Here is a 23,317-nt window from a genome sequence, read left to right as displayed (position 1 = left end):
CAAGCTTCATAGGAGTATTTGATTAGCTAAAAAAAATAACATAAGGCATTGTAACTAAGAATCAAGCAGCTTCTGATATTATGGCATTGGATGTAACACCTTTAATGTCTCACCCTTCCATGAAACTCATGCCATGAGGCAACCAACCTCATTTTAAAACGTTTCAAACATTTCTCAGTTGCCCTGTCTCTCATAATTTTCACCTCCTGATAATTAATATATATATTAATTTTTAGTTTAGTCCAAGCCCCTAGAATGATAGAGCACACACTATTTCAAACTAGACAATATTGCCTCATCATGATTAACACATGATCAACTTTAATAATAGCATCATTTTTAATAATTATCATTGCAATAATAATATGTAACTTTACCTGATTATGTGTTCAATGTTTTATATATTTAAATTTATTTGAACTTTTCTTCAGTTATTTTTGCTTCCAAATGCAGTTTAATTTGCTGAAGTGCTAATGGGATTGTGTTGAAACATGAGCATAACCCTTTATGATCTCATTAGTTGTAACAGCCCCTCTGATAATAAAGGCTTTAGTGTAAAAGAACCAGGAAACTAAATGACCACTATTTGAAAATAAAGGCATTTAAGATTAATTATTTTAAATAATTTTTCCATGAGAAGATGCACAAACAGGTAGCATTCAAAGGCACAAATAAATAACCTAAAATATACTCCTGGGAAGCTCCCAGTGATGGTACTTTACAGTAATTTTTTTACTTTTAATTTTATCTATTATCCATGTAGTTTAGCTAGAGCCTTTAGGTTTTACATTTTGTTGTTTATAAAACTGTGTACTAAAGGAAACTGGATGCAGCCCCATCAAGTTTGTGGATGACAGCAGCTGGGGCATGGTGGCAATGTGCTTGTGAGCAGGGCTGCCATTCAGAGAGCCTTCATTTGGAAGGAATAACGTGAAATTCAGTATGAATATCTCTAAAGTACTGCATATGGAATGGACTAATCCCTCCCCAGTCAGTGCTGGGGACTGACTGGCAGGGAGATGGAGTCATGGCAGGGATGAAGGCAAACCTGAGGAGGTCATCACTCACCCTTACCCAGCCTTCATCAGGCCACATCTGGACCATTGTGTCCTTTTTGGGGGCTTTAAGACAAGAAATTGTAGAGTAATTCAACTGATAAACATAAGTGAGCCCCCAGAGAACCATGGAAGTGGCTGCACATGGAGCAGCTCCCTGGGGTCAGGAGGGGGCAGAAGGCAGAGCCAGAGATAAGGGTCATAATCAAAGGGGGGAAACAAATGACTCATGTCAGCACAATTAAAGATTAGAATGAACTGCACAGAGAGGATGTGAAATCTCTAACCTTGATGCTTTTCTAGACTGAACAGCAAGGTCTGGTTTAAGTGTAATCAGCACTGGCACCTCTTTTGACTAGGAGCTGGATGACAGATATCATGCCCTCCCTTCCTGCCCATCTGACTCCCTGTGTACATCCCAACAATGTACCCAGGCCTCAGGCTTCAGCCTGGTGATGATACATTTTTCTGTGACAAGTTTTTAGAGAGATTTTGTGTTCTCTGTCCCAGTTCTGAGAGCTTCATAGTGCTGAAAAGAGTCAAAATACCCTTTGATGTTTAGTGCTGACTGTGCACATGGTATTTCTTCCTTTCTCATTGCTAAATAGACAAAATATACAATTACAAGTTATATGCAGGTAAATATCCAAAACAAGATGCAAGTAGGTTGAATGATCATGGGTAATAATCATATTTATGAACAATAGAATTCAACTTGTCCCACTGAAAGTGCAATTATGTAAAAAGAGTTTTCTCCATATAGAGGTTCTGTCATCACCCCAGAAAGAAGCCCAGCATTGCCCACCCTCTCTCAACCCCAGGAGGGAGAGATGGACACCTCCAGCATTCTTCTTTCTCCTTTGGCTGCTACTTGAGTACAGGAAGCAGAGTCTGGCTTCCTGGAATGGTTTCAAAGTGGTCTTAAACTTAGAGATTCAGCACAAGACAAGTATGGGGAGGAAGCTGTAGTTTGAACATAGGGGTTGGATCTAAGCTCTTAGTATAAACTGTGTGGAATATTGTGCACAAGACTGTTATATGTGAATACATATCAATAAATGACTCCTCAAAATCGTGCTTCTTCAAAGTTCATGTGAAGCAGAAACTTCTCCTAGTCATTAATAAAAATATTCAGATGAAACAACTAATATATTTCTCAGAAGGTACCTTAGCATTGATTTCTTCACATAAGAATTTAGTGTGGAGGAACTGGGCCCTCTAGGTAATGTGACAGGGTAAGGAAGCTTAATCAGGTCAGTAGCAGGGAGATGGGGAATGCAGTTTGCTCCAGGAGTTCTGTGACAAGGGAACCTTAGATGTTTGCAGTTCAAAATAGCATTTGGTAAGTCTGTTCCTGGCAGAAGCTTGTAAATCTAAGCACAGTGAGAGAGCTGTTAGCCAACAACTTGTTTTCTTTGCTCTTTTAGCACAAGATCAAAGCACATAAGCAAACAGAGTATTTTAGGGTTGTGTTTTGGTTGTATTAGGCTACTAGAAGTTTTTCTTTTAAGTCAAATTCTTGCTTTGAATAGCAGCCTGGTTATACAGATTGAATAATATCTATCTGTAAAAACGTTCACTTTGTGTTAGATCCTGAAATACCATTGTATGTCTGTCTTAGGAAACACTTCTCAATTTTAATCACTAAGATTTAAAGTAATTATTTGAAAATATTTTCCAAGCAGCATAAGATTTTGGCTTTTTAAAAAATGCAATAGGTTGAATACTCTAAGAAGGAGGCTTCAGCTTGAAGGGTTTCTTGAAAGAATTACTATTTTTAACACATATAGTATTTTCTTTTTCTTTTATTCTGACAGTTTAAGTGAATCATCTTCCATATAAACAGACTGAAACAATGCTTAAACAATACTTTTCCAGTTAAATAATTAAATATATCTTTGAGTGCTAATTTGAAATTCTGTGGCATCCATATTCTACACAATGATAGGCAATATTTCTGATTCCATGCAATGTTTACCAGAGAAAAGTAGCAGTGAGATTCAATATTAAGATGGGACTTATATTTTTTAATACTACAACAGTTATATTTAGGTTATATTTGGCAAAATAGACAGAATTATATTTGGATACACTGTGCACTATACTTTTGAATTAATCTACTTGGTACTGACATGAATGCATGTGCATTTAGGTGCAGTAATGGTATTGGACTTGGTTTACAAAGCTCTTTGAAAGGTCCAGATTTCATGTTGATTCAGTCAATAATCATCTCTAAACTATGGTTTTAGTCTAGCACTTATCTAGTGCAGTTTTTGTTCAGCCCACCTCCACACCACTCCTTCACAGTATTTTGAGCACATGGATTAAAAGAGAACTAGGTGTCTGGGTGTTCTAAATTAAATCCTCCCATGCCCAACCATGAACACACATGTACATTAAAAATATGTAAAACCATGACCCACCTTTCTCCTAGAAGTGTTCCAAGATTAATTTTTAGGTTTTCCATGCTTTAATATACATTTATACACCTATTCATGACCAGAAAATGTGTTAGAAGATAGATCATGGGAGGGAAAAAAAGAGAGATGATATAAAATCCTAGAATTCCATACAAAAAATGCTTTATATTGGGTACTGTTTTCCTCAAGAATGCAGAATTAAGATATTCCCAGGCTAAAATATGCTAGGAGAATCCCTGAAAAACCAAAACGTTATCAAAGTTATAACTACCATTATAAAATATATATTTATATACAGGTTTATACAAGCTATTTTTCTAAATATGTAGATTCATGCAGTTCAAAAGTTTTTTATTTATAACTAGGATATTTTATTTCAGAATAAGAATAATTTGAAACAGTGTTTTTAATGTATTTTTATAAGCATCAAAACAATACTTGATATGTAATAAATAGTTTCAAGAAGCATAATTATAGAAATTTTAACTACCTAGATGTTTACTTCTTATGGCTTTAAGAAATCATCTTCAGCATGACCCATATAAACCAGTTACCTCTACCCAAATCATGTGCCCTTTCAGACAGAGTGAAATTTGCTCTTCATTTTTGGTGGTTTGCTTGTTTGTTTTTTCTAAAGCAAGTCAAGGAACAACAAGCTGAAACAGAAAGAACTTCCAGATAGGAACATGTGATAAAAGACAATCTGGCAAGATATTGACATTGACAGAGTCCTTTTTTTCACTTTATGCATATTTTGTAACACCTACTTTTGCTATTGCTTTATTATATGTGTCCTTTTCTTCTTCCTTTCTGATGTGTGATCTAATATTTGATACACAGAAAATGAATAATTTTAGGAAAAGGAAAAGCCATGTTTTCCTTGGGCTTAAGGATACAGACACATAGGGAAATCACAGGAGCTGAGAACCCCCTTGTTAATGAGCAAAGTGCCTGCCAAATTAACTAAGGAATTCTAACAGTATTCTAGTCTGATACAGAATGCATCTTTTTGGAACAATGACTTCTGTGTTTAATTATTCTTCATAAGAGGTTTTTTTTTTTTTCAAAACCTTGAAATTATTTGTTGTGATGATACCACATTTGTGCCCAGGGACAAGTTACTGTGTGGGATTGGTTTATCAAAAAAAAGTGTCAGGAAAACATTGCACACTAGGCATTGTCCTCATGTAAATTTGATCCTTTGTGATAATTTATTATGAAGGAATCCTAAAACATCAGTGTCTGATAGAGCTTGTGGGCACAGAAAAAAAAACCTGTACTTCAAAGACAATGTGTGTTCAGAGAGAAAACAGCCTGGCACTTTTTTGTTTTCTATGGCAGTTCTTTCTAGCACAGGTTATAAGTATAATATAATAATGAAATTCTTTAAGCATAAAAAGTGGATTTCCTTTCCCTTCCTTCAGACTGAGGTTGCAAAGAACTGCAAGGACAAATTTGCATTTAAAATTACTTACAGCCAAAATTTCTATTGCTTCATTATTGGTGGATAAGTTTTATGTATTGGGGTCAAGTATTTTAACAGTGCAATGATCTTATCTAGGAGCACTCAAAAACCTGACTTGGCCATTGTGTGGTCCACTGACTGTATCAGAGGCCAAGATCCCAATTCCCAGTACACTTAAGTCAATGTCTAAATGTCAATTGTAGGCAGCTGAAACTAAAGAAAAGTCCAAGTGTCTGGGATGAAAAAATTATCATATTATGGTGATGCAAGTTTTAATATGCAGAAAAATCTACACAACCTTCAGAGTATGCTTGTCTATCAAAACCCACTGATAACCAATTAAAAATATGAATAGAAGTTACAGCTAATAAAGTACCTACAGGAATAATATTATCAATGGTCTCTACATCTTAATAACCTGAGAGCAATTCAGGATTAGTATTGCAGTATCCAATTCTCTTTGACATACCATCTGTGTGATGGGAAGGCTGGAAAACTCTCTCAAGCTTTGGCACCCACAGATTATTGTTCTATTACAGATCTCTTGCCTCTGTTAGAAAGAACAACAAGCTGACCCTCTGGAATGAAAGTGTGTAAGAATTCTGTAGGAAGTCCAGAAGCTCTTTTCAGACAAGAAGATTTTGCTAATGGAACACATTTTCAGTAAAAATGTGCAGAGTAAAGCTGCCATACTTGTGCAGACACATTTGCTGTATCCAAGAGAATAAATAAGTGTTTGTACAGTTCAAATTCTCTCCTATCAACAATTTTGATTCCCTCACCAAAATATACACAGCATTTTCATCCTTCAAAGGAATGGTGAAGAAGTTTCATGTTTACAGGTAATGAATTGAATTGAACCATGATCAAATGTTGATATTTAAACATGCATATATATACACACATTCATATATATATATATATAAACACTAAGAGTAAGAGAGATATGGGGAGAGTATTTAAAATATTTTATAGCTTTCTATCACTGAAGAGGCTGTATTTCACAAGTTGGTGAAATAAATTAATTAACAATAAGACCATTGACTGGAAATATTAAGTAACAGGTTTACAACTTGTTACTTTGTTCATAAAAACTGATAAAAATATAGTGAGAAAATATTAGATATGGACTCCAATAATCATTGAACTATCCAGGAACCAAATGTATTTAATTCAACTAATAATATTGATCTATTGATTATTGTTAAAGTTAAATGCATTGTTTTTGAAACAGAAAAAAATTAACTTGATGGCTGAAGGCTGGATCTGTGTTTTTAGACTCTGAGAAAGCAACTACTGTATGTAATTCTGATGGATAAATTTCATTCTGCTTTTGGACATTGGGAACTAAACAATTGTCCAAGTCTATCAGAAGGTTTGGGCAGAATCCAAGAGTCAAATTTGGTTCAAACTAGACTAGAGGGAAATTTTGATGCTTTTATTTTATTGGGAACATTTCACTTTCCCATCATTTAAGTTTTCTTTAGGATAATTCTTTATTTATTTCTCCCTTAAGTTTTAGAAAAGTGGGCTTGAAACTGAAAAAAAAAGTTCCTGATGATTAAGTTGTCCCAGTTCATAAATGTAATTGGGTAAGCTTGTTATTGTCTATATTTACTTCAATCTAGACAGAAAAAATAGGGGAGGTAAAAAAGATGTTATTGTAGTTCACATTCTAAGTACCTATTTTAGACTAAAGTGCTCATACTTCAGGAAATCATGAGACTCCCTGAATTTTTTATTCCACTAGTAGTTGCTAAATTGCATTTTTGGACAATGGAGCTTGGGATTCTGGTTCCAAAATTTGGCAGCATCCATCTTCCGTAGTCCTCTAGTGTTTCCCCTCTGGCCAGGAAGTGTTTCCTGTGTCTGTATAGCCTCGTTTTATTAGGGGGAGGGGAGATAAAAACCTTGCATATTCCCCCTAATCCTATCACACACTAAATCACCTCATTCATACTGACTCCACCAATGCTGCTTTCCCCATTTCCTGAGTTACTTAGCAACAACAATCCCTCCCTTTTCCACTCCCCCATCCCACCTTTCATTTTTTTCCCCCTTTGCCATCACGATTTCCACACTGTTTAGAAAAATGAGGATGCTCAGCAGCATAGGGCAAGCTTTTCATTCCAACCTCCTTTTTTATGCCTGCCAAATCCTTCTCAGCTCCAAAATGAAAATCCAGGCTGCCTGCATATGTGTAATCAAAGGTTAAAAAGCACCCTGGCTGACACCACGCATGTGTTAATCTGTGCTGCAGCAGAGTGCATCATTTCCACTTTGACCTCAGAGTTAATCTGCATTCGGGCACAATCTCCATTGCTTTATTCTTTTTTTTTCTTTTTTCCTCTCTCATTTGCTCTTTGTTGCTTTATTTTTGTTTAGATTTTGCTGCATGTGTGTCAGCAGTTCTGTAAATGTGTACGTGCTCCTTCCCTTGACTGTTTTTATTCTGTGAGTGTCTGTGATTTTCGCTTTTTGTTTGGGTTTCATCTTTTTTCCTTTTCTCCCAATTATATTATTTCCCTAGATTTGGAAGCTGCTGCCTGCTGCTTGAGCTGACGTTTTCTGATTATATCTGCAAAGGGCTTGTGCAGATCTAATTTCTCTCCCCCTGCATATTAATTCCCGCAGCTGGGCGCAATGTCTCATCTCACTGACGGGACCTGGTAGGGAGGAGGGAGAGCTACTACCAAAAAAAAAAAAAAAAAAAAATTAAGGAAGGGGACGGATCCATCTGCAACCAAGAGGAAAGGGGGAAAAAGCTGGGGTGGGGGGGGTGGGGGGGGCTGGAATAGAGATGATTCCTCCAAATCCAACAATCCTGGGGAGCACTGCATTCTTGAATCCTGCATTTTCTCTCAAAATGATGGTGTGGGCACTTCTGTTCCTCTCTCTCATCCAGTGGTAAGATGTGCTTTCTGATTCTGTTTGGGAGGGTGGGGGGAGAGGGAGGGCTGGGGGGGTTGAAGAATCTGCAAATTTGCTGAGCTGTCGTGAGAATGCCAGAGGTTTGGATAGTGGCATCGCATTCATCTGCGTCTAGCAGCTGAGATCTTAGAATGTTTTATTTCTCTTACAATTGTTGTCGCTCTGACAGGCACAGGGAGGGTGAGCGGCGGGTGCGTGTGATGGTGGTACATGCCGGAGTGCTCATAGAATTTGGTGCCATGTTAATGAAGCCTTTTATCTCTGCGTTAATCGCTTGCTCGGGTGCATGGAGTTGTAGGGCGAGCTGTGTTTTGCGGCAGAATGTCCGTGCGATCCCGCTTGTTTTGCGAGCGGGCAGCCCCATCATGGCTGAGCTGGCGGCGAGCGCGGGCAGGGCTCAGCACCAAGGACAGGGATGCGGCTCCGGGCGGCTCCGGGCGGCTCCCGCGGCCCTCCTGGGTGCCTAACATCCCCGCGGGGCTCTCACAGCCCCCCTGGGCCCCTCACATCCCCGCGGGGCTCTCACAGCCCCCCTGGGCCCCTCACATCCCCGCGGGGCTCTCACAGCCCCCCTGGGCCCCTCACATCCCCGCGGGGCTCTCACTGCCCTCCTGGGCCCCTCACATCCCCCATGGCCCCTCAGAACCCTCCATGGCCCCTCACATCCCCCCGGGGCTCTCACAGCTCAACTGAGCCCCTCACATCCCTGCGGAACCCTCACAGCCCCCATAGCCCCTCACATCCCCTATGGCCCCTCAGGGCCCTCCTGGGCCCCTCACACCCCCGCGGATCCCTCACAGCCCTCCTGGGTCCCTCAGATCCCCGCGGGGCTCTCACAGCCCTCCCGGGTCCCTCACATTCCCCCGGATCACTCACAGCCCTCCTGGGCCTCTCACAGCCCTTCTGAACCCCTCACACCCCCTCGGATCCCTCACATCCTCCATGGCCTCTCACACCCTCCTGAGCTCCTCACATCCCCCCGGGTCTCTCACATCCCCCCCATGGCCCCTCACACCCCCTCGGATCCCTCACAGCCCCTCATGGCCTCTCACACCCTCCCGGGTCCCTCACATCCCCCATGGCCCTCACACCCCCCGGTCCCTGCCAGCCCCGGTCCCTCACATCCCTCCCCAGGGCTGCGATGGTTTTCGGGTTCGCACGAGCTGAGTGTTTCCATTTCCCGGCGCGTTCTGCCGGCAGACACCCCGTGTGTGCTGCATACGTGCATCATGCGCCTTAATGCAAAGGGGTAAAAATCCCAGCAGCACAGGAAGCAGGAGTTCGTATGTGGATGAGCAGAAAGTGGAGGGCGGGAGGATTGCTGCAGTGCCAAGCTTTGTGCTGGAGCGGGCATCCCTGCAGAAATGTGTGCACTGTGCATTTAACAAGTCAGGTGAGAAAATACCTCTGCACGGCAAAGTGTGTGGCCCTTCAGGTGGCAATGGGCTGCTCCCCACGGCTGCATGAGCCATCTTGCCACTGATACCTTCGAGAAGTTAGTGCCACTCTCTTTGCTATTACTAGTGCTGGGTTCACACAAGCTCCTCAAATTTACCTTCTTTCTCCTTCCTTCCTTTTACCTGGACAATACCATACCAAAAAGTGGGTTCTTGCTGTGGTTTTTGTTCTGTTCTGGCTTTTTTGCCTTTTTTTTTTTTTTTTTTCTTTTAATAATGTTTGTTTTTATTAAGAAAAATCAGACTTCATACCTGCAACTATAGATCTTAGTTGTAAGCCAAATAAAAGGCCATAAAGATTGGCTGGGGAAATGAAAAGTTGCTAGGTTTTTGAGTAACTTTTTTCACACAGAAAGGACTTTGTAAAGAATTCCTCTGAGAAGAAACCAAAAACGGTTGAAAATTGAGTAGAAAATGAGATAAGACTCTATGAGCCTACATGAGGGTACTTTGGTGTAGGAAGTAAGACAGGTGTGAGGTATTTTCAACCCTTATAGAACCAGTTATGGTTACTATCTGAATACAGAAATAGAAAATTCAATTTTTACAGGATTTTATGATACAGGCTTTCATATCATTTTGACATAAAACTTCCACTAAAATAATCTCAGATACTTATTTTAGCACACTTCCTTCTTTTCACTCATCTTTCAGCAAAGCATCGCCTGGGAGGAATTTCGCCAAAATTATTTCATAAGATTTAAAAGAATCTCTTCATAATACAACATAAAATTTTTTTCAGCAAAAAGGTTTATATTCTGTTTGTAGCTATCTTCTGTATGTAGCCAAAAAAAAGGGAAAATTATTCTTAGTACTTTATAGAAATATTTTAAGTGTATCAACATGCATATATGATTTTAATTCTAATAATCAGGGCATTTCCCTCCTCGTTGTGGAATAAACCTTGTTACTAGTTTTAGAAACTCAAGGACCACTTTTCTTGGACACTGAAATTCTGAAGGACCAACTGAACACTAATAAAGGTGCTTTGTGTTATACATCTGAATAAATGTGTTGACATCAAGCAGAATACACACAGAAGTTTAAGTATTTGCAGCATCTGATCAAAGTAATGATTAACATTACTGTGCAGAAGTTTGAGCCTTATTAATACAAAAAAATTACTATGCAGAGAAATTTATTGTTGCAAAATCATTAATATTTAGAAGATTGAAGAAAGAAGAGGAAAGTTAAGACGCCAGTCATGCATTAATGGAAGTAGCTAAAATTCTAGCATTGACTTCAGTAAATCATGAATGGATTCTGAAAAAATGTCATTTTACAACACCGAGGTATTTTAGCTTTACTGAATTTGTGTCAGTTTTATTAAATGCACATCCTTCTAACTGGGCACACTAAAGTTTTAGGAAGTGCCTTCTTCCAGTTGGATTTTTGACATTCATAACTAGACTTCAAACTTCTTGCATAAAGTTCCCTCCTCATCTTACCCCTCAGGTTAGTGTAAGAGCAGTGTGTGTGCAGCCCATCACATGGGCTTGGAGCTGTGTTCAGTGAAAATTAGTCAGATCAAGCTCCCAATTTCTGAAAATTGCACATTAAAAAATCTTTAAATCAAGAGACAATTTTAAAAGATTTTTAAAAAAAATATGTTTGTACACCTGATGTGGTTTAATAGGAACTAATTATTTTATTGTCCTTATTGAACATGTAACATGTATTCAAAACATTGCATGCAATAGAACTCACCAGCAAAGTTTCAAAATTATTTAAAGCTGTACTGTGCACACTATTTATATATGGAGTTTATTAGATTTTTTGCAGAGCTTGCCAGCAAAACCTACACAATACAGTAGAAACTAATGTTCAGGTGGAAAACGTAGGACTTCTTTTTTTCACTTGTTTGTGCCCAAGTAGTTTCACAGCAATGTTTTTATGCTCAGCTACGTGCCTAAAATTGAAGACATTCAAGACTCATCAAAAAAAACCCCATAAATAAAGCAATCATTTTAGTATCAAAATAATCTGGTGCCTAAGTGAGTACATGTATTTTCATCAGTAAGTTAATGAACATGGGTGTAAATAAAATTCTTTTACTCTTGTAAAGTGATGAGTTTTAAAAACAAGGATGAAAATAATATAATTCAGATGGACAGTCATTTAGAATTACTGTAAAACTTGGTAATATCAGTTTGGTGTTAATCCTGCAGCTCTAGTGATTCATACACTGGCAATACTTTCACACAGTGTATAACACTCACACTAAGCCAGAGGTCCCATTACTGGAATAGGGAGTTGCTCAGCAAAAGACAATTCCTCACCTCACAAGGATTAAAAGAAAGAAGTGCCATGATAGATGTGGGTCTAAGTGCTATTAAAATATGACTTTATATATGACTTTTCTATGATACCATGAAACTGAATATTATATATACTCCAGTGTTTGTATCAGCAGAGCTACAGCTGTGTGCACACAGGACCTGCACTACTCAAGCATGTCAGGGGGAACAAGGCCTACCTATGTGTTTTTTATAGCCATGCTGCACTCCTGAGTGCTGTGAGCAGTAGTGCTGGGACATAAACTTAGAACAGCTATTATTGTCATAAAAAGAGTACCAAAACTAATGACCTAAAGTAGATTTGAAAATTAAGTTAAATTCTACTATTAATAACTTGATGGGACAAAAAAAAAAAGACTATAGCCATTCTTTTCCTACTTGAAAATATATTATTTAGAAATATGGATGAAATTCTTTAACCAACTTCTGCTGTAGTGACTAAACCACCTATACCTGCATGCCAAAACATGTATTCTAAAATACTCCAGTATGGAATGTTATGTTAGTTGTCTCTCAGAAAGTTTGAATCTTTGAAAATCTAAAATGTGAAAGCTGGTAATAAAAAACTATAGAAATTAACTACAGTAAAGATATATTAGGAAATGGGAAATATTTCCCATATTATTCATATTATATGTCTTCTTCATGACCATCCAAACCATGCTTTAAGGTCCTTAGGGTTTAAAATGTTAGTGATTAATGGTAACCTGGAAAAAGTATCTTGTTGATTTGGATTGTGTTTACATTGTTTTCATTTATGCTACATGTGCTCTATTGACGTGTCACCAAATTCTGTAACAGTTGCACAAAAATTTAAAAGGGAAGAATAGGAGTGAATGGATGAAATGAAAAGAAGAAAATATCTTATCAAGGGGAACTCTTTCCAAGTCTCAGTCCCAGCACAATTAAACTCCTATATATTTAGGGTAATGACCACCACTTTCTCCAATAGAGAACTGAATTGTGAATTTAATAATGAATAATGAAATTACTAGAAAAAGCATTAGACACAGGTGACAAGTATCAGGTGCACATGCTCACAGGATGGTTGATTCTTTACAGTACCTGGTAGACATACATTCAAGTACACTCCAAAGCAGAGGCAGTTTTAAGGTCAATAGCTCTGCCTGGCACTGTGCTGCAGAGATGCACTGGCTCATTTGAAGCTGGCTCAGTGCCCTTTAGCCTTCCCCTTGTTACTGTGACTGTCAGCTACTCCAGCTGTAAACTTATATATATATTCCTACATATATATTCCTACATTCTATTAGAGTGATCATTTGATTACTTATTTTTTAGCATAGCAGTGTACTGGGGTTCTCTGGTGGTGCAGTCTGAACTGCCGCTTTGCAAACCACTGCAGTCCCACTCAGAAAACCTTAATGCAAAAAAAGAGGTGGCTTGTGTGAAACTGGCAGTGACTTGTGTAAGATTGCAAGTGAAGAACAAAGTGGAAGCTGGGGGATTAACTAATGTGAATGTGGTTGGAAAGGACCTCTGGAGATCATCCAGTCCAACCCCCCTTCCAAGGCAGGGTCACCTGGAGCAGGTGACACAGGAATGTGTCCAGGTGGGTTTGGGATGTCTCCAGAGAGGGAGACTCCAGGAACCTCCCTGGTCAGCTGTTCCAGGGCTCTGCCACCCTTAACATAAAGCAGTTCTGCGTGTTGAGGTGGAACTTGTGTTTCTGTTTATGGCCATAACTCCTTGTCCTATTGCTGGGCACCACTGAAAAGGGTCTGGACACACACATATAAATACAGAGATTAAGAAACCCACCCCAAAACCTTATACAGGATGGCAGAGCTGAAGAGGTTTTTTTTTCATTGTCATGCTCCATAGCCTATTTAGTGTTGTACTTTTAAAAACAGATTTCTATTGCAATACAAATTTCTTTTACCTTGAATGATAAGATATAATTGTCCATTTTCCCAGTTTTGCCTATTAAGAAACCAATGTTATACCCAGCACCTAATGCTGAAAATCTCAGCAGTTCTGGGAATCTTCTCACATGACAGGCCACATTTTATCCTCTCAGTAACCCCTGTTCCACTGAAATCAGTCCATTGCAGAAGGAAAATCCAGGGCTTATCCAGTGTAGATCCTTACAAGTAATTTTGTGGTCATCTAAGAACTGGGAAATCACCCAAAATTAAATTATAACTCAGTAAAGATCTTTGAAAAGTATTTCCTACATTGCATAATGCTTTTGAAAAAAGCATTCCAGCTACCTGATTCACAGTACCTCTAAATATTTTTTCCTTCATTGTTTTCTTTTTTATTCTATACAGATAAAACTTTACACTCCACTTCAGTCCACAGACTGTAATGTAAATTGATCTTAAGTAGCACATAAGTATTTTCCTGGCCCTCTGGACAAAAAGGAATTTCTCCATTCTAGAAAATGAGCTGTTTTCTGTGAATGGAAGTTCTGAACAAGCACCAGGGACTCTTTTTGGCAATATAGGAGAAAGAGATGTATTCATTTTCGTTTTAGAAATGGGCATCCAGATTACTTCATTGCAAGTAGATGTAAACTTTTTAGGCCTAAAGCAGGAAGGTGTTTACTTAGAACAAGATACATTCCTTATGCAATGAACAAAAAGATTTCAGAAAATACAAGGAAAGAACCATAAATTCCAGAAAAAAGAGCCCATCACCATAGTCAGGTAAATATAACTATTATTTAGTAAGGAAGATCCTTTCTCATAGAATGGGACTAAAACTCATTGAGCACCAATGAAATCAGAAACTACAACTGCCCCTAGGGAAAATGTCCAACACACAAAAAGGAGGGTGAAGAGATACTTTAGGTGGTGGAGAGATGAGAAAGGAACAGTATAAAGTGTCCGTTCTAGATGCACCGATCTTTTTAGACTCAGTTTGGTGAGTGACTTCTGATGACTTTAAACTTAGCTTCACTGCATGCTTCCTTGTGGTAATGGGTTATGGCCTAAATTGTCATGATGCTGTAAAAAGCAGAGTGTGAGAGTCTGAATTCACCTAGAGTGTATACTTGTGGAGGTGTAATGTCTTCACAGGCATTTTATTTAGGTGAGCATCTCCCTCAGGAGAGCTGTAGTGCACTAGGTAGGAGCTTTGCTCTTTGAATTGGGTCTGGTTTCCTATTTTAATGTCCAGAAGTAACCTGCTTATTTGATTCTTCTAATTAAGAAGAAATTTAGCTTTGCATTGATCCAAAAAGTAAACAGCAAAACAAAAAATAATATTACTTGCTTTTAACCTTTTCATATGAAGTGGTTAGAATTTATATCAGAATGTGTAACCATCTCCTTCAATGTGAGAAGTTTACAAAAGGACTATATATTTTTTTCATCCATATGAAAAAAGAGTGGGTAGTGGGAGATACATATTTTCAGAAGTTCCAACACCTGCCAACTGGCTCAGACAAACTGAGGTAAAAGAGGGGTGAAGGTAGTAGGTTGAAGAACACTATTGAGAGAATAGTGAGGATTATATCTAGTGTGATTCTGGGGTATTTGTATAGTTGTGACAGGAAATTAATATGTGAGTCTTGTCAGACTGAATATTGGGTATTCAGTCTGAGACACAGTGATATCCTCTTATTTATATAACAGTAATATTTTTAACACAACTGCTGTCAAAAAAAGGAGGCTTTAATGCTGATGAAAACCACCAGTGACTGCATAAGAGGAAGAGAAATGTAAGAAATACCTACCCATGTAAATGACTGCCTCAGCTGCATAATGTTTTTTCATGTGATGTCCTAAGCAACATGGAAATAGTTGACTACAGCAGCTTTACTTGTTCTCTCTTACATAAAGGGCATAGAGCATGCAATGATATTATCCCTGGCTGAAAACTTATGAAAATGCTTTTCTGTATAATAAGTGGGGTGATGCAGAGCCCAAATATTTATATAGATTCAAAGATAAGAAAAATATTTTTAAATCCATTTAATTTAGTAATAGCATTTCATTATAGGAAATCTCTAGCTGCATGTTTCTGGAAGAGGAGAGATTTTATCAGGGATATTTCTGTCCTTATCTTTTGCTCTTATCCTCTGCTATTGGCAGCTGCCAGATGCACAGTACATGACACAAAATACCACTGATACCACAGAGTAATGACTATGTTATGGTTACTGCAAAGTGATAGCAGGCAACAGAAATTCAGTAAATCATACAAGAATCCTAGTGAAACAGATCACCACTAATAAAGAAAATAACTATTGTTTGCAGATTTTTTATCTTGAGGATCAGTTCTCTTTTTTCAGATCTAGTGGAAGGACATTTTCACACATATTCAGTAAAGAACAACACAATGTGTAGGCCTAGCTGTGAAATCTGGCCATTGTGCATGAAACTAAATGTTAGTCTTACAAGATAGAACTTTCATCTGTTTGCAGACAGCCAGCAAAACATACATAAATCATTACCAGAAATAAAAGCTCAATATATGTAAAAAAGCTATTTAAAATAAATAAAATATAATAATGGACCTTTTGGAAGGAATGGAATAAGAAGTTATTTACTTTTTATGCTTGTATTAAGTCTTTCCAAATGATGCAGGTATGATGCAGTCATGTATGAAATTGTATTTTTTACTGAATGTCATCTTGGACTTTAATGTGAACCTTTGAGATAAAAGGCTACCTTTCTTTCTGAGCTACTATTTATCTTCTTCAATTTTTGAATGCTCTATGTTCTGCTGAAAAATACTTATGATTCTATACATTGATGAGAAATGCTTAAGGGGGATCTCATACATACCCATAATAATCTTCTGCCAGAATTCCTCCCCCCAAAGACGTGGATGACATGAGAAAATGAGAGTTTTCCTTCACTAGTGACTCAATGTTATATTGTGTAACACAAATAGCATGCTCTGGTCATATGAAGCTTTTGTTAATCTGCAGCAAGATATCTTCAGATCCAAATAGAACTCTGTCTGCTGCAACAGATTGAGGATTATCCACTAAATTCCACTTTCATTTAATTCCCTTAGATTATTTTTCAAGAGAGAAAAAGAGATAGCAGGAGAAAGAACCAGAAAGAGAACCATTAAGAGCAATTAATCAGATAATGCTGGAAAGCCTTACTAAACTAATCAATGTATGAGTCAATATGTTATTAAGTGATGCACCTCTGGGACCTACTGAACTGCACATATATTTGCTAAAGGTGGAGAAGTGTGTCACCAAAGCAGAATGAGATGTGCCCATGATAATCAGACACACTGATCAGTTATCTCCTGGACATTTTGTGTACATCCCAGGGAAGGGTGGCAGAGCTTGTACTCTGCTTTTCCTCTCCAAGAGCTGCTGAAGACACAAAAGACTTCATGCTAAAAATTAACACTCAAAGGGCTTCAACTGAGTGGACAGCAGATACTGAAGCAGGCAAAAGAAAACAGTTTATCAAGGAGTCTACAGCTGCTTTTCCCCTCTGCTACCCTGATGAATGCCTCTGCCCTAAAAGCCATTCTTCCAAAATTTAAGCTTTTGAACTGACTCTCTGTGCAGAAAAATAATCACCTGACCCCCTAAAAATCAATAACATAATTCTATATGTAAATCATTAACTCATTCTTATTTTTGGGAATGGACAATATTTTCAAGACAGCTGGGATACCACAGCCCAAACAAATAAAACAAATGAAAGGCAAACAGGCACACAAATGTCAGTGAATGAAGAATACCACAAATTAATTTATAGATAAATAAAATTACAGTCAGGTTCACCTTCTTAGATGAATTACTGATAGCCCTTAGAGTTACTTAATTCAAGGAGTAAGGACTTCAGCCATGAGTCCAGGAAGGTTGTACACTTGCTATGAATAAGAGGCAGAACTAAGCCTGATCTGGAAGTGAATTATGAAGACCAGAATTATGCAACATTTTTAACATAGGGACAAGAAGCTTCTATGTTTCAAAGAGAAAACAAGCGAAGGGATTGGTAAAATGAGTTATTGTGTTCAGATTAACAAAGGTGAGAAATGCAAGGCAATCATTTGCATGAAGTGAAGACAGCCTGGGTATGTTTTGGGAGCCAGAGACCAGAGACATTCCACACTTGAAGAAGAACACAAGTGAGAAAGCTGAGAGTGGCTTCAGAAAGAAGATGGGGCATGTGACCCATGTAATGATATTTACACTGCCAAGAACTGTCTTGGTAGCTGAACTTGAACACTGAAAAGACATCTTTTGGCTTCTGTATATGTAACTTAAATGATGCATTCTGCTCCTCTACCCTGTGAGAGCTCAAATGTGTTTGAGTATTAAAATTTTGTTTTGTAATGGAGTAAAGAAGTCACTATTTTCTGGGAAGGTGAGGATTTGAAAGAGGGGAAGGTTACCAGCAGTAAAATACTTGGAGGTCCTTAGAATACAATTACAAATATTTTACTGAAGCCAAATAATTAACCAGTATCACAGACCACATTGTATTGAATAAACATATTGGATATTTGTAAGCTCTTTGGGGCAAAATCAACAATACATTAACAATGAATTTTCTCATTTTATTTTCTGGTTTCTAAAGGAAATGTTAAAAAACCCCACTAAGCTGCTTTAAAGACTTATAGCATGCACTGAAAATTACTTAAAACCTTAATAAGGCTCTAATGTAGCACATGAGATTAAAGTCATGACAAATCCTTTGGGCCAAATTCCTAAATTCCATGTCCAGCACAACTAACAAGGCTTGTAAACCCCTATGTAAGAAAAAGTGGTGAAAATACTTTTCTTTGAGCTGGTTATTGTGATCCAGTTCCACAGCTCTGCCTCCTTGATGTCAAAAGGTTATAAATCTAAGGTACTGCTATTTTGTCCAGGTGAGGACAGTGTATCTTTCCTCCCAGCACGTGCCACCAGCCCCTCCAGGGACAGTTCATTGCTCTGAAATTAAATTAAGCAATTCCAAATTACCTGCTATTAATATCAAACCACTTTCAACCACTGTTTTACTCATTTAATGCATTTTAAGCACTTAATAGGCAACTACTTTTACTCTGGTACACATACCTCTTACTAAGGATTATTTCTAAAATGAGTTCTAAAATTTACTATTCTGTCATCTAGGGAATATATGTGGGAAAACAACCCCTATATAGATTTGATATTAAAAGGGAAGAGGAATAATTTCAGCCTTACTGATTTCAAAAAGGGGATTTTATTTAAGGCTTTGAAATGAAATTAATCTTTGGCCAGAAACCAAGAAATTCAGCTCTTATGGTAACTTTGAAAAAGTTCTGAGTATGTGAAGGCTCATGGAGAATACTAGAAGAGAAAATTGTTAGCAGCTTTAATTATGCAATTTGTTAAGGAAGGCAAAAAAAAAAAAAAAAAAAAAAAAAAAAGAAAGAGGAAATATATCTGTGAAATAAATTCTTCTGTTACTATCCCCAAGGCTCTGTCTTCATCTCTCTATAGTAGACAAGCACAGATGTGAGTAAATTCAATGCAACACATATTCAGACTAAAAAATGAGAAACATTTGTTACTGCAATCATTACTTGCATATGCAATGTTCTGATCTCCTCAATAAAATAGTTATGAAAGGATTTAATGAAAAGCCCTGAAGCTTAATAGTAAAATTACCTCCAATTATAAATAGTGGGTATTTTAAATAGGACCTTTCATTTTAGTTAAGGAGCAACAATTCCAAATGGCATGTAAACAATGTATTTCTTTAACAAAGATGTCATGTCTGCAATGACACCTTGGAAAACAGGCTGAGGCAGCTAAGCTGGCCTTCAGTTTTGCAAAGTTTTGAGCACTCAAGCCTTTATCCAGGAACATACTTTCATTTGTGTTTAAATGTTTATCAACAAGGTTTTCTGCACAAGGGTCAGAATACTGAGCAGCTGGCAGTAGGGAAAGCATAATCCTAGAAAATCTGAGAGATATAAGCTAAAAATGCAACGTTTGCCAGCAAATGTATTCCATTTATGTCCTCTCTTCTAAATTGTTTCTTTGGTAATCTGTCCTGGAAAACTGTAGGGCTTAGAATAGCACCTGTTTTTTATTAAACAAATTATCCTGAGGTGTGTTTGCCAAACTCCTCAGGATCTCAAAGGAATAAATTACATGCAAAGTTTTACTTCAGTGGCTTTTAATATGGTTTCTTCTCTCCAGAAAATTCAGAAATAAACTGATAATAATGCTGGATAAACTTGGGTCTCAAAAAAGTGTTTTGAATAATGCTTTTGGAATATGTCTACGCTTAGATCCATAATACTTCTGACCCTTGAAGACAGTTTTATACATTAATCAAACCCACTCACAGCTTCTGCTTATACTTGGTTATTGTTCTTATTCTTTCTCTCTTTTACAGACATGAGGCATCCAGCCTCTAGCCCTGAATAATATCTACTTAGAAAAGAAGTTTCTAGTATCTTTCTCTGTAAAATTTTCATTCCTTTTATGAGGAAAAACTTCTCTGACCATAATCAGAGCAATGACAATTTCTAAAGGTAAATTCTATAATGCTGATGAGTACAAAAAAAGGTATGCCAAAATATTTGCAGAGGAAAAAGAAAATTCTGGGAGCTAGATGTTTTTATTTGTATGGAATAGAGATTGCTCCTACTTTCCTGGTGTTTTGACGAGCCTTAATAGTCACATTCAAATGCAAGGGATGGGAAGATAGGCTTTGCAGTGATCATTATGCCTAACCCACTCAAACATCAAAAACTTCAGAGCTAGGTAGAATTTGCATGTTATGTGCCTTACATTTTACTTATTGGAGATTGACAGAAAAAGAAAAAAGATAAGACACCGAGTGAGCCCATACACAGTTCGTTCTCACTAAAATAAATTACTGCATCACTGTCATATTTATTAGCTAGGACCTTTAAAACAATTGACCATTTTTTCAGAAAAAAGGGTTCTGAAATTCGTGCATATAAAGCTGGATATAGTGAGATAGCTGAATATAGCTGAATGGTGAAATTTTCTTTCTATGGACTACATATCCAAAGTAAGCTTTTTAGACAATGTTCAGGACCCCAGCATTTCTTTTTGAAATTGTCTCTGGAAAAGGGGGGCATAAATAGGCAAATAAGATGTATCAGCTTTGCATCACAATTTATGTGATGATTTTTGGAAGCACCATCTGCATCTGCAGCCCAGCAGCCCACCCCAGCCACTGTTTTGCACTGAGCCTGTAGGGCCTCAGGACAGAGGCTTGTCAGGGTCTGAACTCCTCTTGACCTGCCCACAGCTTTGTTTTACTTGGTTTAGCTGCCACAGCCATTTATCTAATTGACTAGACATCTATGGCTAATTTATTTGACTTTTTATATGGTGCAACCAGTTTTATTTAGACAATAGTAACAATCCATGACTCCATGGAGAACGAGTTACTGATATCACTGTGCAGTACGCAGAATAGAAGGCTACTACAACAGCAGAGGCATTGAGAAATAGAATACAGCACAGCAGGGTAAAGGCACAGAATCATGGAATCACTAAGGCTGGAGAAGCCTTAAAAAGTCATTGAGTCCTATCATTAACCCCACACTGCCACATTCACCCCTAAACTATGTCCCCAAGTATCACATCCATGCTGCTTGAATACTTCCAGGCTGGTGACTCCAGCACTTTCCTGGGCAGTCTGTTCCAATGCCTGACACCCTTCCCAGTGAAGATTCCCAACATCCAGCCTCAACCTCCCCTGGAGCAACCCGAGGCTGTATCCTCTTGTGCTGTCCCTTGGTACCTGGCAGAAGAGATTGACCCCCTCCCACCTGGCTACAATCTACATCAGAGAGATGTAGGGAATGAAAAGCTCCTTTTCTTCAGGTTAAACTGTCATGGGGTGAGTTGAGGATCCCTGCCTGGGTGCAGTTTAGAGCAGAGGTGCTGACAGTCCTTACCCAGGAGCTGGCATGCTTATATGTCCCACAGGATTAAGACCCTGACACGAGGCATCCTGATAGTATTAACCACCAAAGAAAGTCCATCAAAACAAATAATTTCCATAGGGGAATTGCAGAATACTTGCTGACAATTTTCCTGCTCAGCTGATACAGAGACTTTAGTTTGCCACTTACATTCTTAGTGTATCACACATCTACCTTGTTATCAGAAGTGAATTCCACATCCACCCCTGCACAGTCTGTTTTATGAGCATGAGTGCAAACAGCGTCTTGCATGATATAAGCTGGTTTATGTGGGAACACATGGGTTACTATTGGTTACCATGCATTAAAAATGAAGTTAAATCAGAAGCATTGTTTAAAAAAGAAATAACAAAAAAGTCTAATTTTCACCATTTGCTTATTCTTATTTTGTGAATGAGTTAGCCACATCATGATGTAATTAAAGATGTGTATTGAGCAGCTATTTTCTGTTCATTCTGCTCCTTTTTCAAGTGAATTTCTTTGCACATTCCAGTATTGATACTTCCATGATCTGAGAGAAATAAGAATTACTAATACACTCAGAAAAAACCTACACTAGTTTCACATTTATTTTTAACTGGCTCCCTGAACATTGAGGAATTATCTGACCCACTTGCTTTATCAACAATGTGGGCTTTAAGGTTGCTGGTAAGCACAGTGCAAAGTCATCCCCTAAGGAATGGTTAGGGATTGTTTCCTCCTCCATCATGAGATGGTTTAACATCATACCCAGTCTTCACCAAACACAAGTAATAAGGGACATTTATGTGCTTATTGCTGTTGTAAAAATGCTTTACACTTACATGCAGAGAAGATACCACTTGGCTTAGCACAGCAAGTAGGACACTAGTCCCTTAGCTGGGGTAAGCATTCCAAGCTCCTGGCTCCTGGCCCAACACCAGAACACTTCATTATAGTGCTCTTCTGTGTACTGAGATGGAGAATGAAAACATTCCCTGATTGAATTCTAACAAGGATTTATATGCAGCTTAACTTGAATTTATGTTCAGCCTAACTGGAATTTATAGATCACACTGGCAGACCAATTAAAAAAAAAAAAGAAAGGAAAGTATTTTAAATTTCAAAAAAATGCTCAGGAGTGTTACTCAATGAGCAAAACTGCTGACATTTCTAACACCTCACATGTTTGTTTTTAAACATTGACAGATAGTGATGAGAAGATGACTACATCATGAGTGATTCATTCCAGAAGTGACTTCCTTCTGGGTAAAATTACCATTCAGACAAAATACAGAAAAAAATTGTGCAAGAATTTTGAAAAACCACAAATATGAGTGCCTCATAAGGTATTACAGAACAAGGGCCTAGTTCTTCATTTCTCAAGTCTAATTGAGCAATAGGATTGGGGGTTTTGAGTTAATGTTGTTTAAATAGATGGCTGGAGGGCATCCATGTTTTCCTAATATTTCTCATTTAGAGAAGAGAATTGAACATTTTAATTTATTATGAGATTTTATCATTTATAAAAGCAATGCACATCATTGGGAAAGAGATATCACATGGAATACTAACAGATGACAATTATATGCAATAAAATATTGCCAGAAAAAATGAAGGGAGCTCAAGTTAAAACATACCTAGTCAAATCACATTTCAGTAATAGTAGTTTTCTCTTGAGATTTGCTAGCTATAGTGGAAATCTGCAGGAGCTGAGTAATAGCAACAGGCAAAAATCATGCTCCAAGTGCCTTAGAGTTCCATTCAGAGATTCACAGAATGGTTAAAAAAATTTAAAAAGGAGAGATGGGGATGGGAGGGGAGAGGAATGACAAAAAGAAGAATG

The 23,317-nt window shown here is 37.9% G+C and overlaps 1 protein-coding gene across 2 annotated transcripts in view; it reads left to right on the top strand.

Annotated features, from left to right (window-relative positions):
- Positions 1-7,693: 7,693 nt before the first annotated feature.
- The window catches only part of GABRG2 (gamma-aminobutyric acid type A receptor subunit gamma2), a 63,966-nt gene continuing 48,342 nt past the window's right edge, over positions 7,694-23,317 (top strand). The window contains exon 1 of one of the 2 annotated variants that reach the window (XM_056502586.1): positions 7,694-7,847. In XM_056502586.1, the coding sequence (XP_056358561.1) occupies positions 7,741-7,847 (107 nt within the window). In that variant the 5' untranslated portion in view covers positions 7,694-7,740. The remainder of the gene's footprint in view (positions 7,848-23,317) is intronic. The other variant, XM_056502585.1, reaches the window with a different exon arrangement.

This window comes from Oenanthe melanoleuca, chromosome 13, assembly GCF_029582105.1.
Source record: "Oenanthe melanoleuca isolate GR-GAL-2019-014 chromosome 13, OMel1.0, whole genome shotgun sequence".
NCBI lineage: Eukaryota > Metazoa > Chordata > Aves > Passeriformes > Muscicapidae > Oenanthe > Oenanthe melanoleuca.
The sequence above is the reverse complement of the archived record's forward strand: the minus strand, read 5'-3'. Positions and strand labels throughout refer to the sequence as shown.